This window comes from Hyla sarda, chromosome 11, assembly GCF_029499605.1.
Source record: "Hyla sarda isolate aHylSar1 chromosome 11, aHylSar1.hap1, whole genome shotgun sequence".
Classification (NCBI taxonomy): domain Eukaryota; kingdom Metazoa; phylum Chordata; class Amphibia; order Anura; family Hylidae; genus Hyla; species Hyla sarda.
The window spans coordinates 99,691,626-99,708,219 of NC_079199.1; the positions used below are offsets into that span (position 1 = coordinate 99,691,626).

Genomic DNA, 16,594 nt, shown 5'->3' on the forward strand with positions numbered 1-16,594 from the left:
TAGAAGAAATGTCCCCAATCAGATAGAATACCAATGGTGTAGGGGGGGGGGGGGGGGTGGGGGTGGAGTTAGAGTGCATCGGGCCTTAAGCCATGGCAACCATTAAAGGAAAACTGTCACCCTGATCACCCACACTAAATACACTGGGTGATAGTGTGGGTGACCAGGAGTGCCAAGAGGGGTCACTTACTATAATCGGTGCTGTGGTTCCCGAAATATTGGCTCCTGTAGTCAGGGAGTCGCGGGCAGGATGTGGGGCCCCGCCGGCTGGCCGCCCCTGAGTCTTACTGTCTTCTCTATCAGCGCTCCCCATAGTTAGTGTGGTGCGCCACAGGGGGTGCGATGTGAGGTGTATGGGGCAGATGTTATAAACCAGTGGTCCGCAGTTGGTTACCCTAAGGGGAACCAGTCACCTATTTTATGTTGCCAAAACTGTGGGCAGCATGAAGCAGGTGCAGGAATCGGGGCCCCCCAAACACTATCACTTACTCTGAGACATTCAAACGTTTCAGAAAAATCATAGTTTCAGAAATCTGTCGGGACCTGGGTAAGTAGGCACTGGGGGCGGACTCTGCGACTGCTCTCTGCCCGCTGGCACTGAGTGAGACATTGCTCCCCATTAGTGTATAGCATACCTGTGTATAGGGAGGGTGTCACTCAAGGCCGGACGAGCAGTGAGCAGCCTCCGGGACCCGCTCTAAGGACTAGTTAACAGGGTCCCGGCGGCTTTCTCAAACTATGATTTCTCTTAATGTTTCAGAGTAATTCATAGTGTTCCAGGACCTCGCTCTTTGCACTTGTTACAAGCTTCCCGCAATTTGGGCAGCATAAATTAAGGGACTGGTTCTCTTTAAAGGGTTATTCCAGATATATGCATTGTTTTCTTTTATTAAAATTAAAAACAGTATACTCACCTACCTCACTTCCTCAGGGATCCCCCTGTGATGTCTTTGGCTCCACATCCCCATAAGCTCTGTTTGTTACCTTGTTAAATGTTTTAATCCCCCCAGGTCACTGCCCCCATCATGATAAACCACCCCCGGCCTTTATTTTTATTATTTTTTAGTTTTCTACCTTGATATTGTTCTGTATTTTCTGCTCAGTCAGATTCACAGACTGGGAAGGGGCGTTCCCCAACAGGCGTGACATCATCTGAAGCCATACAGGGGAGAACTTCCTCCCTCACTCTGCCACACACAGCGCAGAGCAGTTCAGTGTGAGATGAGCTATGATTGGATAAGGCTGCATATACCCCCCATAACACTTCAGACTGCATTTCCTGATTTTGGACTTCTGCAAGGCCAGCAGGAGACCAAATTCTGGGATGTGCTCTGGACAAGTAGGGAGACAAGGGGGTCTCTGGTGGAGTAAGGAGGGTGAGTATGTTTTTTTTTTGTGTGTTTTTTTTGTTGCTTTTTTGTTTTTTCAAAAGTCTTCTGTTGCCGGAATACTCCTTTAAAGTGACTCGGCATTGTTGTACCTCAGACTTCCTTCCTGCATGTTCCACCTGGATCTTTACAAAGACAATTTCATGAATAGTTTTAGCTCTTACCCCAATGTCGTTGGCAGACGCTGCTATACCGGCAATGCGGGCACACCACATACTGTGTTTCTTCAACCAACTTTAATTGTAAGCGTCTGCACATCCCCTTTAAATAGTTTTGTTCATTAAAGGGGTACTCTGCTGGAAAACATTTGTTTTATTTTTTTCTAAATCAACTGGTGGGAGAAAGTTAAACAGATTTGTAAATTACTTCCATTAAACAATCTTAATCCTTCCAGTACTTATCAGCTGCTGTATACTCCACAGGAAGTTTTTCCCCCCCCTTTCTGTCTGACCACAGTGTTGGTCCATTTTAAGAACTGTCCAAAGTAGGAGTAAATCCCCATAGCGAACCTCTCCTGCTCTGGACAGTTCCTAAAATGGACAGAGGTGTCAGCAGAGAGCACTGTGGTCAGACAGAAAGGAAATTCAAAAAGAAAAGAACTTCCTGTGGAGCATACAGCAGCTCATAAGTACTGGAAGGATTAAGATTTTTTAATAGAAGTAATTTACAAATCTGTTTAACTTTCTGGCACCAGTTAATAAAAAAAAAAAAAAAAAAAAAAAAGGGTTTTCCAGTGGAGTACCCCTTTAAAAGTAATTCCAGATAATGACGGCTTCGGTTACACATGTGCAGCGCTATGTACAAACACATGTAATCCTCCCCAGCTGTGGGATCCAGCGCCGACCACTTTCTAGGAAACCCGGAATAAATAAATAAAGTTGCTTCACTTTCACCTTTCTTGCAAAAAAAATACCGGCCATGCTAATCTGCATAATCAATTATATATGCGTGACATCACAGGATACACATATGCGGGGAAATTTTGGCCTATTCTGACCCCTATAACTTTTTTTCTTTCTCCCTATACGGGGCCTGTATGAGGGTCATTTTTTGCGCCCCGATCTGTAGTTTTTAACACGACCATTTTTGTTTTGATGGGACTTATTGATCGCTCTTATTTTTTAATTAAATTTGGGAGTTGTAGTTAGTTACTAACTACAACTCCCAGCATGCCCTGATACAGCCTGTGGCTCAGCAGCGGCCCCAAACAAAAAACTACAACTCCCAGCATGTTGGACTATATAGTAGTATATAGTATAGGTCATTGTTTCCCAACCAGAGGTGCCTCCAGCTGTTGCAAAACTACAACTCCCAGCATGTTGGACTATATAGTAGTATATAGTATAGATCAGTGTTTCCCAACCAGAGGTGCCTCCAGCTGTTGCAAAACTACAACTCCCAGCATGTTGGACTATATAGTAGTATGGAGTATAGGTCAGTGTTTACCAACCAGGGGTGTCTCCAGCTGTTGCAAAACTACAACTCCCAGCATGTTGGACTATATAGTAGTATATAGTATAGGTCAGTGTTTACCAACCAGGGGTGCCTCCAGCTGTTGCACAACTACAAATCCCAGCATGTTGGACTATATAGTAGTATATAGTATAGGTCAGTGTTTCCCAACCAGGGGTGCCTCCAGCTGTTGCAAAACTACAACTCCCAGCATGTTGGACTATATAGTAGTATATAGTATAGGTCAGTGTTTCCCAACCAGGGGTTCCTCCAGCTGTTGCAAAACTACAAGTCCCAGCATGTTGGGAGTTGTAGTTTTGCAACAGCTGGAGGCGCTCTGGTTGAGAAACACTGGTATAGGTTATGGTGCAACATTCCGGGAGTTGGAGGATTGGATGGATAAATACCGCCCATTGCATTGCCGGTATTTTTAATATAAAAATACCGTCAGGGCGGCCAAAATGATGGCTGTGCCGGTATAATTCCGGCCGGGTGGTGACCCTACTTTTACTTGGTTCTCCAGGATGGACAGAGGGTTGTGGACTGAATCAGAATGTAAAAATATATAAAATTCCCTAACACCCCACCACTAGAGGGCGCAGTTGTGGTGTCACTTCAGCTATTATAATGGGAAACACATAAAGCCCAGTTATAGGATCTATCTGGAATAGGAGATACATACGTTTGGTGCATCATGGCCCAAAATCACGACTATATCTGATTCTAGGAAAGCTGAGTCACATCTAATGTGGTGTCTACCATTACAGATCCCACAGGAGGTGTCACTCAGCTTTCCCAGACTCCTGAATGACATATATGTTGTCTCAGTGGTGGAAGAGCTGAAGGACAACCCCTGGAGAAACAGTCTCTGCGGCCATATTGGCGTCTGCTCCACCCGTCCTAGAACAGTCCGACAGAAGACGATTCAGGGACGGAGATTCTTCGATTTTAGAAAGTAGAAAGTAAGAAGAAGAAGCGCTGCTACTGTCCTGTCCGGTCCCTGAGCGCTGGGCGAGATGGGTTCCATATGTTACAGTCAGAACAGATGTGTCTGGGAAAGAAAACCGGAATTGTCCGGGGAGCTGAGTCATTTATAGAACAATTACATGAATGGAGCCGACCCCTCCCGATCCTCCAATGTATATGAGGATCTGTATACTCCAGGGAACAGCTGACAATCTACAGATAGATGTGAGATAGATAGATATGAGATAGATAGATAGATATGAGATAGATAGATAGGAGATAGATATGAGATAAATAGATATGAGATAGATATGAGATAGATAGATATGAGATAGATAGATATGAGATAGATAGATAGATATGAGATAGATAGATAGATAGATATGAGATAGATATGAGATAGATAGAGATTAGATAGATAGATATGAGATAGATATGAGATAGATAGATATGAGATAGATAGATAGATATGAGATAGATAGATATGAGATAGATAGATAGATAGATAGATATGAGATAGATAGATAGATAGATAGATATGAGATAGATATGAGATAGATAGAGATGAGATAGATAGATATGAGATAGATATGAGATAGATAGATATGAGATAGATATATAGATAGATATGAGATAGATAGATATGAGATAGATGGATAGATATGAGATAGATAGATATGAGATAGATATGAGATAGATAGATATGAGATAGATAGATAGATATGAGATAGATAGGTATGAGATAGATAGATAGATATGAGAAATATATGAGATAGATAGATAGATATGAGATAGATAGATATGAGATAGATAGATAGATATGAGATAGATGGATAGATATGAGATAGATAGATATGAGATAGATATGAGATAGATAGATATGAGATAGATAGATATGAGATAGATATGAGATAGATAGATATGAGATAGATAGATAGATATGAGATAGATAGGTATGAGATAGATAGATAGATATGAGAAATATATGAGATAGATAGATAGATATGAGATATATATGAGATAGATAGATAGATAGATATGAGATAGATAGATATGAGATAGATAGATAGATAGATAGATAGGAGATAGATAGATAGATAGATATGAGATAGATAGATAGGAGATAGATAGATATGAGATAGATAAATATGAGATAGATAGATAGATATGAGATAGATATATATGAGATAGATAGATAGATAGATATATAGGAGATAGATAGATATGAGATAGATAGATGATAGTGTGGTATCGGGTGTGATGCAAAGGGCAGATGACATTAACCCCTTTTATTCGTGACGCCAGGGCGTGGTTTACCCCATAACCACCTGAAGGTATACCGCAGGATCCTGGGCTAGGCACGGGGGCAATAATTACTCCAACGACAAGTTACAGACAGCGGTAGCTTTATTGAGGGTAGACAGGTGGAAAAGTCCATACAGTTCAGCCAGGGACCACGGAGGTGACCAGTAACGCAGAGACCTTAAGGACTTGCTGGGACTTGTAGTATGTGGGATCAATTTAATGCAGACCACGCTGACTTGGCAGATGATGACTGTGACTGACAATACTGGGACTGTGGTTACTTGTGGCTGCGGACTGGACTCCTGTATAATGTCTCCCTGCAGGAAGCAGATGTCTCATGGATCGCTCTGGCATATGGCTCATCCTTTTAGGGCTCTTAAGTTAATTTCGGTCACTTAACCTTATTACTTGGACATGTTGTGAGATCCTCCTGATCCCTGAGGGAAGGGGAAGGGTCCTGAGCGCTCTGTGATCTTGTGGACCCCCAGACATTAAAGGGCCCATCTGCACGGCCGCCATCATCTATGGAGGGGCTCTTATACTATAGACCATTGTTTCCCAACCAGGGTACCTCCAGTTGTTGCAAAACTACAACTCCCAGCATGCCCGGACAGCCAAAAGCTGTCCGGGCATGCTGGGAGTTGTAGTTTTGCAACAGCTGGAGGCACCCTGGTTGGGAAACACTGTTCTAGACATTAACGACATATGGATTGGACATGAATACGGAACACGTGTCCAAAATAGACCATCCCTTTAAATAAGTGCAGAGGGTGTGGTGTTTGATCACTGCACCTGGTCATCTAATTACACTGAAAATCTCAGTAAAACAGCTAAAACACAGCATTAATAGTGGTGTATATATGCTTTTTATCATGGCCCCATAGAGATAGCAGCAGCAGTATACAGATAGAACCTGAGGGGAGGTGTATAGCTACTATATATCCTGATCCCATAGAGATAGCAGCAGTATACAGATGGAACTTGAGGGGAGGTGTATATCTACTGTATACCATGCTCCCATAGAGATAGCAGCAGTATACAGATAGAGCTGGAGGGGAGGTGTCTAACTACTATATATCCTGATCCCATAGCGATAGCAGCAGTATACAGATAGAGCTGGAGGGGGGGTGTATAACTACTATATATCCTGATCCCATAGAGATAGCAGATGGAGCAGGGAGGGATCTGAGTGCTAGACGAGGGGATCTGGAAGGTGATGGTGATGATGATGATGATGATGATGGTCATGCTGTAATTCACAGTAAGTCAGAACCCAGGATTGTCAGGATGTTTGGACATTAAACACTGGAAGGTTTGGAAAGTCAGACTGGTGATAACATGATCAAGTTACAGTAATAAAGCACATAGATGCAGCTGTGCTGGAATGAGACAGACGGTGTTGTATGACAAGTGATGATGAATGTACAGGATAGGGGCAAAACAGGCAAAAACGCCCTATGGGAGCCGCCATTTTGTCTGTAACGCCATTATTCTCATTATATTTCAGCTGGAAATCGAAGCTTTGGAAAAGGAGAAACAAGACCTGAGGGTCCAGATCGCCCAAGTGCTGGAGGACAGACAGCAGCTCATGCACCTCAAGATGTCGCTCAGCCTGGAGGTGGCCACGTACAGGTAAAGAGGCCATTTACATGCGCAGATTTCCACCATTTTTTCTATTTATTTATTTTTGAAATTTAAAGGGGTACGCCGGTGGAAAACTTTTTTTTTTTTTTTAAATGAACTGGTGCCGGAAAGTAACAGATTTGTAAATTACTTCTATTAAAAAAATCTTTACCCTTCCTGTACTTTTAAGCAGCTGTATGCTACAGAGGAAATTCTGTCCATGCCCTTTTCCTGCTCGATTTTCTTTAAAGGTAAAAAGATACAAATTACAGCGCAAAAATGTCAAATAATAACATTAAAGGGGTATTCTAATTTCAAGAAGTAATCTCCTATACACAGGATAGGGCAGTGTTTTCCAACCAGGGTGCCTCCAGATGTTTCAATAACTACAACTCCGGTTGCCTGGGCACTCTGTGAGTTGTAGTTTTGCAACAGCTGGAGGCACCTTGGTTGGGAAACACTGGGATAGGGTATAACAAGCTGATTGTTGTTGAGGACCCCCACAGTCCCAAAAACTAATGGTCATTCTCTATAGCACTTTTAAAGGGGTACTCTTGTTTTAAATCAACTGGTGCCAGAAAGTTAAACAGATTTGTAAATTACTTCTATTAAAAAAAATCTTAACCCTTCCAGTACTTATTAGCTGCTGTATACTACGGAAGAAATTCTTTTCTTTTTGGAACACAGAGCTCTCTGCCGACATCATGACCACATTGCTCTCTGCTGACATCTCTGTCCATTTTAGGAACTGTCCAGAGCAGCCTATGTTTGCTATGGGGATTTTCTCCTACTCTGGACAGTTCTTAAAATGGACAGAGATGTCAGCAGAGAGCACTGTGCTCGTGATGTCAGCAGAGAGCTCTGTGCTCCAAAAAGAAAAGAATTTCCTCTGTAGTATTCAGCAGCTAATAAGTACTGGAAGGATTAAGATTTTTTAATAGAAGGAATTTACAAATCTGTTTAACTTTCTGGCACCAGTTGATAAAAAAATAAAATAAAAAAAATAAAATAAAATAAATTCCAGCGGAGTACCCCTTTAAGCTCACAATGTTCCAAATCCCCATAGAGAATGAATGGACCCACATTCCGGGGGACATGGATAGTAAGGGTCCCAGTGGTCGGACCCCCACCGATCAGCATGTTGTCCCCTATCTTGTAATTAGAGCTGTGTTTCTCAACCAGGGTGCCTCCAGCTGTTGCAAAACTACAACTCCCAGCATGCCCGGACAGCCAACGGCTGTCCGGGCATGCTGGGAGTTGTAGTTTAGCAACCTCTGGAGACACCCTGGTTGGGAAACACTGGAATAGGAGATAGTTTCTTGAAATGCCCCTTTTGTCGCCCATAGCAACCAACTACAGCTCAGTTTCACTTTGGTAAAGTGAAAGCTGAGCTGCAATTGGTTGCCACGGGCAACAAAAGCTGAAGCCATATTGGGGGAGATTTATCAAAACCTGTGCAAAGGAAAAGTTGCCCAGTTGCCCATAGCAACCAATCAGATCGCTTCTTTCATTTTTAACAAGGCAAACTGAAAGAAGCGATCTGATTGGTTGCTATGGGCAACTGGGCAACTTTTCCTCTGCACAGGTTTTGATAAATCTCCCCAATGCTTGTTAACTGGAGGAGTTCAGGATGTCCGGCATCTAACGAAGATACAGAGATAGACGGCAGCTTTTAAGTTGTCATAGCGACGGTGCTTATAACAGATTACAGTGCTATCGAATGAATTCTAAACATGTCTGGCGATACAGAGTGACTGTCTAAACAAGACAGGCACGAATCACGAATACCACAGTTATAGGATTCTCCATTACGGAGAAGAACATATTAAAGGAGATCCCTGAGGAAAATTAACTTAAAGGGGTACTCCGCTGGAAAACTTGAAAACGTTTTTTTTTTTTTTTTTTTTTTTATGAACTGGTGCCAGAAAGTTAAACAGATTTGTAAATGACTTCTATAAAAAAAAAAAATCTTTACCCTTCCAGTGCTTTTTAGCAGCTGTATGCTACAGAGGAAATTCTTTTCTTTTTGAATTTCTTTTTTGTCTTGTCCACAGTGCTCTCTGCTGACACCTGGTGCCCATATCAGGAACTGTCCAGAGCAGCATAGGTTTGCTATGGGGGATTTTCTCCTGCTCTGGACAGTTCCTGATATGGGCACCAGGTGTCAGCAGAGAGCACTGTGGACAAGACAAAAAAGAAATTCAAAAAAGAAAAGAATTTCCTCTGTAGCATACAGCTGCTATAAAGTTCAGAAAGGGTAAGAATTTTTTAATAGAAGTCATTTACAAATCTGTTTAACTTTCTGGCACCAGTTGTTTTAAAAAAAGATAAATGTTTTCCACTGGAGTACCCCTTTTAATCCGTATACACAGAATAGGGGATGAGTAGCTGATCGCGGGGGTCTCCCTGCTAGGACCCCCCGTGATCTCTGTGCAGCACCGGCATTCTAAACAGTATGTTTAGAACGCTGGGTTTTGGCGCCAAGCCCCCGATGTGACTTCACGCCACGCCCCCTTCATTCATGTCTATGGGAAGGGTCGTCAAGCCCCCTCCCATTGACATGAATGGGGGGGTGTGGCATGATGTCTTCCGCCACGGAAATCCAGCGACTTCTGGGACCCCCGCAATCACCGTGACAGGACCGTTTAGTGAGGAGAACATGCCGACTGCAGTATTTACTTAGATTGGAGTGGAGTGTTTTCAATGTGAAAATAACATTTGCATAATTTTATTCAGGAACATTAGTCAATTTGTTGTGATTGTTGCCTGTTTTGGGGGGGCACGCCCCTTTTTTTTTAAAGGATAAGCGCCATTTTGGGTTTTCCAAGTAAAACAGAGAGCGTTTTTATTTTTTTTAAAGTTTTTTTGATTCAAAATCTGGCACACTAAACGTTTTATTTCCCTGGAGTACTACTTTAACACTGCTTTTTTGGGGGGTAAATTGGGGAGTGTAAATTTTATTTTTTTTGTCAGATGTTGCAGCCAATTAACTTGTATATGGTAGTTGGCATTATCTTTATAAACTTATATATATATATACACATACAATATATATATATATATATATATATATATATATATTGCACCCCACCCACCTCTATCAGGTGTATATAAGGTGATTTGGATGTTCCAGATCCTGCAATGCCTGCTGATCTGTTCACACAGAGGCATATTCATAGTGTAGGGTCCATCCCAATGAGATCACCTCACCGTGGTGGGACGGTTCAAGCTATTTGGCCGCCAAATTGCAAGCTAAGTATCTCACTATTTCATTACTCCACCATAGCTGAGTAGCTTCTCATGTTGCATCTATATACTCATGTTTTATCTATATCTTTGTGCTAGCAGTGTGCTGCTGTATTCTCCTGTTGCTATATATATATATATATATATATATATATATTGTGACAGTGTGGCAAGGGAAGGGTATATTTCCCTAGCCAACCCTGGAGAAACCTCCACCTGTGGCCAAATTAATGAGGTAGCAGAAAGGGAAAGTGTGTTTAAAAGGAAGTCAGGCAGAATAGTTGGGGATCTCCCCCGGAAGACAGCAAGGTGGCTGTAGGGGGGAGGCAGGGGTCCTGATGAGGAACACACAGCCTGAGCTGTGAGTGGCCCCAAGAGTGATGTGGACGAGACACACAGACAAGAGGTTGCAAACGCTGTTTGTGAACAGTGAGTAGAAGGTTGCAGGAGGCATAAGTTTAACTGGCCGGGAAAAGCCCACCAGTTGATAGTCAGGGCACGCTGGATTGTTTTGTTAGTGACTGGACGGTCTAGGGTTTTGTTTGTTCCTGTCTTATGTTTTTATTTATCCCGCAACCTGTCTAATAAAGCTGGCGAGGGGCCGGACTTGCATAAAGTACTGTTGCTTGTCTGCTGATTGAAGTGGAAACATATCCTGTGGCGGTGTCAAGGACGATCCCAGAGCTATCCCAAGGGAAAAATCCTAACAATATAAATGATATATTTATATATTTTTATATTTATTTATTTCAGGATTACAAAATAAACTCACATCGCATACAATTATCCTGCCTATACGATTCCACCCCCCCATCCCCCCCCCCCCCCCCCATGGATACATCCCTGCCTCTAGTTCCTCATCCCATTTCATCCATGGGAATTTGGTCTCAACAACAAAATTTCTTCCCCACTTTTAGTTTAAATTTTTTTTGTTCTCGGTCTTCCAGATGGTATTTAACAAAAGCGGGCCGTTCATTAGCATCATAATGCTGACCACAGGGACCGAAGTGAAACATTTTCACTCCCCAGACATTCCATTATGTCATTGCGCTACTTGTGTCACACAATATAAATCGAGCGGTGGAGCAAAATGAAAGGGCTAAGGGGGTTCTCAAGAGCCAGCGTGTGTGATCCTCCACGGGCACAAAAACCCTTTTTCTCCTTTCTATTTGGAAATTATTAAAATGGTGGAATTTAGTAAAAGTTCATTCAATTTTATAACCAAGTTTTAGATTTTTTTGGGTTTTTAAAATCGGTATATAAAAGACTTTTCTACAGGGACCTTTTTTTTTGTGAATTATTATGATCCAAGAATTTAATAAATATATATATATATATATATATATATATATATATATATATATAAAATGGAAGTCTTGTCATTTTTGAAAAATTGTAAAGGAGCATTCAAAGGGATACTCCACTTACCAGTGTTTAGAACATTTAGTTCTGAACACTGTGTGCGTGCCGCGGTGTGTCGGCCACGCCCCCTCAATGCAAGTCTACGGGAGGGGGGTGTAACGGTAGTCACGCCCCCTCCTGTAGACTTGCATTGAGGGGGCGTGGCCGACACACCGCAGCGCGCACACAGCATTCGGAACTAAATGTTCTAAACGCTGGTCAGTGGAGTATCCCTTTAAAAAGGCACCAAATAATGGAGGTTTAGTAAAAGATTTTCACATAAGTCACCAAGAACAGTTTAGGTATAAGAGGTGTAGAGGCGACAGTCACACATGGTACATGTGGTCCTCTGCCACATCAGAAGAAACCATTATTTGGAATTGTTGGCTTTTAGGTGACTCCTGTAGTATTCAGTGTTTTTTTTTTTTACCTCTGTCCCTAATGTCTTGTGGTTTTGACCCTAAACCTCCATAGAGTATTTAAAGGGGTACTCCGGTGGAATTTTTTTTTATAAATGTAACAGATTTGGAAATTACTTCTATTATAAATCTTCATCCTTCCAGTACTTATCAGCTGCGGTATGCTCCACAGGAAGTTCTTTTCTTTTTGAATTTCTTTTCTGTATGACCACAGTGCTCTCTGCTGACACCTCTGTCCTTGTCAGGAACTGTCCAGAGCAGGAGCAAATCCCCATAGCAAACCTCTCCTGCTCTGGACAGTTCCTGACATGGACAGAGGTGTCAGCAGAGAGCACTGTGGTGTGTAGTAGAAGTAATTTAAAAATCTGATAGCAGAAAGTTTATCAGCTCACCTGAGCCTTTGGTGCACGACAATCCTCGAGGTAAATTGCACAGGTAAAAGGGCCAGCACCATAAAAACAAGAATTTATTGGATTCTTTAAAATTCAATTAAGAAATCCAAATAGAAGGAGTACATCAAGCGATATCACAACAGTTTACAGCATGGGGAAAAGATCCCTTCATGCCGACGCGTTTCAGGTCATAGACCCTTAGTCATGGCCATAGACCCTTTGCCATGACTAAGGTTCCATGACCTGAAACGCGTCGGCGTGAAGGGACCTTTTTCCCATGCTGTAAACTGTTGTGATATCGCTTGATGTACTCCTTCTATTTGCCTTTCTCAATGGAATTTTAAAGAATCCAATAAATTCTTGTATTTACGGTGCTGGCTCTTTTACCTGTTCATGTAATTTACAAAACTGTTTAACTTTCCGCCACCAGTTGATTTAAAAAAAAAAAAAAAAAAAAAGTTTTCCACCGGAGTTCCCACTTTTGGGGTTTTGATTTGTCTCCAGGCCCAGGTGTTATTGTCTTTTAATCACATTCCATTTTCTCCAGTGATTTTCACCCTGGTTCTTAATAAGTAGTTAATGTTGGCCCCACACCTTCCATAGTGGTTGACCAAAACATTTGTTCCCTAACAGCGAACCAACGCTTCTCGACTCTTTCTAATTCCACTTTGCTTCTTTCTAATTCTTTCTTCCTAGAAGTTACAACTAGCGCTCCGGCCGGACATGCTGGCCGTGAGCGCTTCCCTGCTCTGTCCGCTTCTGCTGGCGGGCCCGGAATTCGCATCGTGGGACATGCCCGCATGTGAATCTTGGGCTGTCACTCACCTTCCCTATCTGCTGTTCCTCCTGTAGTGCTTTAAGATTTAGAGGGCAAGTGCGCCCTTGATTATTGCTTTCACCTGTGCCTTGTCTATAAGTGTGATCACCTCCCACACCCCCTTGCCGTATCTTTGCACCTAGTGCCTCAGAGAAAGCAGTCATTGTGTTTGCCTTTCTGTGTTCCTGACTACTCCGCTTATGACCTGACTACACTACTGTGCCGCCAGTCTATTGACCTTGCTACGTCCTGATTATGCTTCTGTACCGCCTGTCCTGCCTTCCTTCCAGCCTCTCTACTTGTCATCTCTCCTGAGTCAAGATACACCTAGCAGCCTGTGTGGTCGAGTCGTGCCAGAGGTAGCGACCTGGGCGCTGCCTGCCACAGCAAGACCATCCCACTTTGCGGCGGGCTGTGGTGAAAACCAGCGGCACTTTAGACTCCGCTCCCTGGTACGGCTCACGTCTTCTTTCACACAGGTCCAGAGGATCCACTACCACCTGCCGTAACACTAGACCTGAATGGAGGGGACGTGGTGTGATGTCACGTCTACCGGCACGGGAACCCAGCGTTCAGACATCTTATCCCCTATCCCTTGGATATGGGATAAGATGTCTTTTGGGGGAGTACCCATTTACTGGCCCTCAATCTCATAAGAACACAACACTTCAATGGTTATTCTTTGAACATACATTCTTTCTTATACTTTATTAGAAACTTTTTTCTTTTATTTGCAGATCCCTTTTGGAAGCTGAAAGTACACGACTATATTCCCCCAGTGCAGACTACAAAATCTCTTCATCCTTCAATGGTAAGTTTCTCATGAATGGGGTTTACAATAGAAGGGAAGTTGACTTTATAGTCATAACAAAAGGTTTAATTTGTGACAGTCGGTGTATTTCAACATCCCTAAAATAATCTCTCTGGACGTAAAAAAAATAAGATAAAATAAATCAAGGTTACTAGATGGTCATCCGTTTCTTTCACAACTTTATTTGGCCATATAAAGTCATTCCATAGAAATCGCTCCCACATGAAACATTTTTTCCTCTGTCAGCTGGGTAGGATGTGGTGCTAAATGGTGCCCCATGCCCAACCAAAGTCACGCTTTTAGGACACCCCCACATCATTATGGTGGATGTTTTATATTGCTTACTCTAGAAACAGATCACACCCAGCACCACCCACGCTGTCCAAGCGAAGCCGGTAATCCTGTCTAGGCCAGAGGAACAGGGTGTTGGTATAAACATGGTTCAGAAGCGCCTTCACATTGGTGACCGTAGCCGTTTCACGCCATACGGCGTGAAACGGCTACTGTCGCCCAGGTGAAGATGCTTCTGAATTATCTGCACTGCGCTACACTGCATGGAGGTGTTGTGTCTTGTCATTATAGAAGAAGTTGGAGCTCGGCTCTTTTCCGACCCTGCAAGAAGCAGGGGCCGCTACTCCCCTTCCAAATATCTCTATAGGATAGTTCGGCTATCTTCGACTCTCCCATAGAGCTATATGAAGGGGGCTTGGCAGGCCCACTTCTGACGGGAATAGTGATGCGCCGCTCTGAGGGAGAGTTGGGGCTCCATACAGGAGAAGGATAAGGGATATGTTTTAGATCATGGGGGGTCCAACCACTGGAGCTATGCTTACCTAGTCCCGTCTTCTCCTGCTGTAATCACACCCCCTTAGAGTGATTGACAGCCCTCGTCACCGCTCTGCTCCCTAAGCAGATGGAGCAGAGTTATGATGTGGGCCGTGGTAGAGCTGTCAATCAAGCCAAGTGGGCGGGATTACAGTTAGAAAAGACAGGACTAGATAAGTATAGCTTCCCGATTAAGGGACTACTTATGGGGCTGGCAGGGGAGACTTTCTAACTTCATATACTCACCATCCCTATGGGCAGGAACGTCTCCCGGGGATGGGGATAGGGAGGAAGAAGTTTTTACCAAATAAAACGCATTGCCACACATTATATATAGTTCAATCTGATGAAACGTTCCCTTTAATGAAAAGGAACAGATAGCACCTGTCAGGGGACAGTCAGGAGACCCCCTATACTCATTTGAAAAAAGTCAGCCGAACCCACCTATTTAAAGTGGGACGAGCCAAATATCTTATTATGGGGTCTCCTTATTCTACCCTGACAGATGATGCCAGGAAAAATAAGAATTGGGTAGGTTCCATTTAGGCACCAGAGAACTTCATTTTCTCTGGAGATATAACCTTCGGCTAGAGATGTCTGGAAAAAAATGGCAAATGTGGAGAACTGGGAAAAATAGCTGTCAGCCAAAAAACCCTTCCATTTTTTAGGGGAACCTTTAAATCATGCCTATTAATAGTATTTCAGACCTCCATGCCTCTGTGGTTAAAAGGGTACTCCCCTGGCCAGCGTTCGGAAGTAAATGTTCCGAACGCTGTTTTTGAGCCGAGGGGGTCGGCCACGCCCATTGTGACATCACGACCACGCCCCTCAATGCAAGTCTATGGGAGGGGGCGTCACGCCCCCTCCCAAAGACTTGCATTGAGGGGACGTGGCCGTGATGTCACAAAGGGCGTGGCCGACCCCCGCAGCTCAAAAACAGCGTTCGGAACAGGGGTATTCCAGGAAAAAACTTTTTTTTATATATCAACTGGCTCCAGGAAGTTAAACAGATTTGTAAATTACTTCTATTAAAAATAATTATCAGCTGCTGAAGTTGAGTTGTTCTTTTCTGTCTGGCAACAGTGCTCTCTGCTGACATCTCTGCTTTAGCAAGTAGAACAACAAGACCCCAATAGGCGCTGCAGATTCCCACGAAGTAAACCAGACCAGAGATGTAGTAGTAGAAGTACAAAACACTGGAAGGTTTATTGTAGTAAAAACAATAAAATATAGATTATGCGTTTCGGGGGAGCCACCCCCTTCTTCAGATCTGAAGAAGGGGGTGGCTCCCCCGAAACGCGTAATCTGTATTTTATTGTTTTTACTACAATAAACCTTCCAGTGTTTTGTACTACTACTACTACTACATCTCTGGTCTGGTTTACTTCGTGGGAATCTGCAGCGCCTATTGGGGTCTTGTTGTTCTACTTGCCAAAGTTTCATCAGGATTGGTTGTCTTTCCTCCCCTGTGACCTCCGGCTTGGCAGCAGTCCTACCATCTTTGCTACTTCTGGTAACCCCATTGTGGGTTGACACGCAAGTTTTCACTTGCTCTCAGGTGAGCAGCCACTACCTAGGGGTGTGTCCTAACCGACCCCCGATTTTTCATGTTGCTTACCCATACGGTATCACACGAGGCGCCTCCCTCCGGTCTCTCTTTTTTTCTCTTTTACAGACATCTCTGCTTGTCTCTGGAACTGCACAGAGTAGAAGAGGTTTGCTATGGGGATTTGCTTCTACTCTGGACAGTTCCAGAGACAGGTGGCACTTAGACAGAAAAGAACAACTTCAGCAGCTCATAAGTACTGAAAGGATTAAGATTTTTTAATAGAAGTAATTTATAAATCTGTTCAACTTTCTGGAGCCAGATGATATAGAAAAGAAAGTTTTTTCCTGGATAACCCCTTTAAATGTGGTGGTTGTGGGAAGTTTCTGTAGATATGGACTGT

General features: G+C 43.1%; 1 protein-coding gene across 2 annotated transcripts in view; it reads left to right on the forward strand.

Moving 5' to 3' along the window:
• The window catches only part of NES (nestin), a 33,278-nt gene that overhangs the window by 5,013 nt on the left and 11,671 nt on the right, over nucleotides 1-16,594 (forward strand). For both annotated transcript variants that reach the window (XM_056547336.1, XM_056547337.1), the window contains exons 2-3: nucleotides 6,619-6,743; nucleotides 13,747-13,820. In XM_056547336.1, the coding sequence (XP_056403311.1) occupies nucleotides 6,619-6,743; nucleotides 13,747-13,820 (199 nt within the window). The remainder of the gene's footprint in view (nucleotides 1-6,618; nucleotides 6,744-13,746; nucleotides 13,821-16,594) is intronic.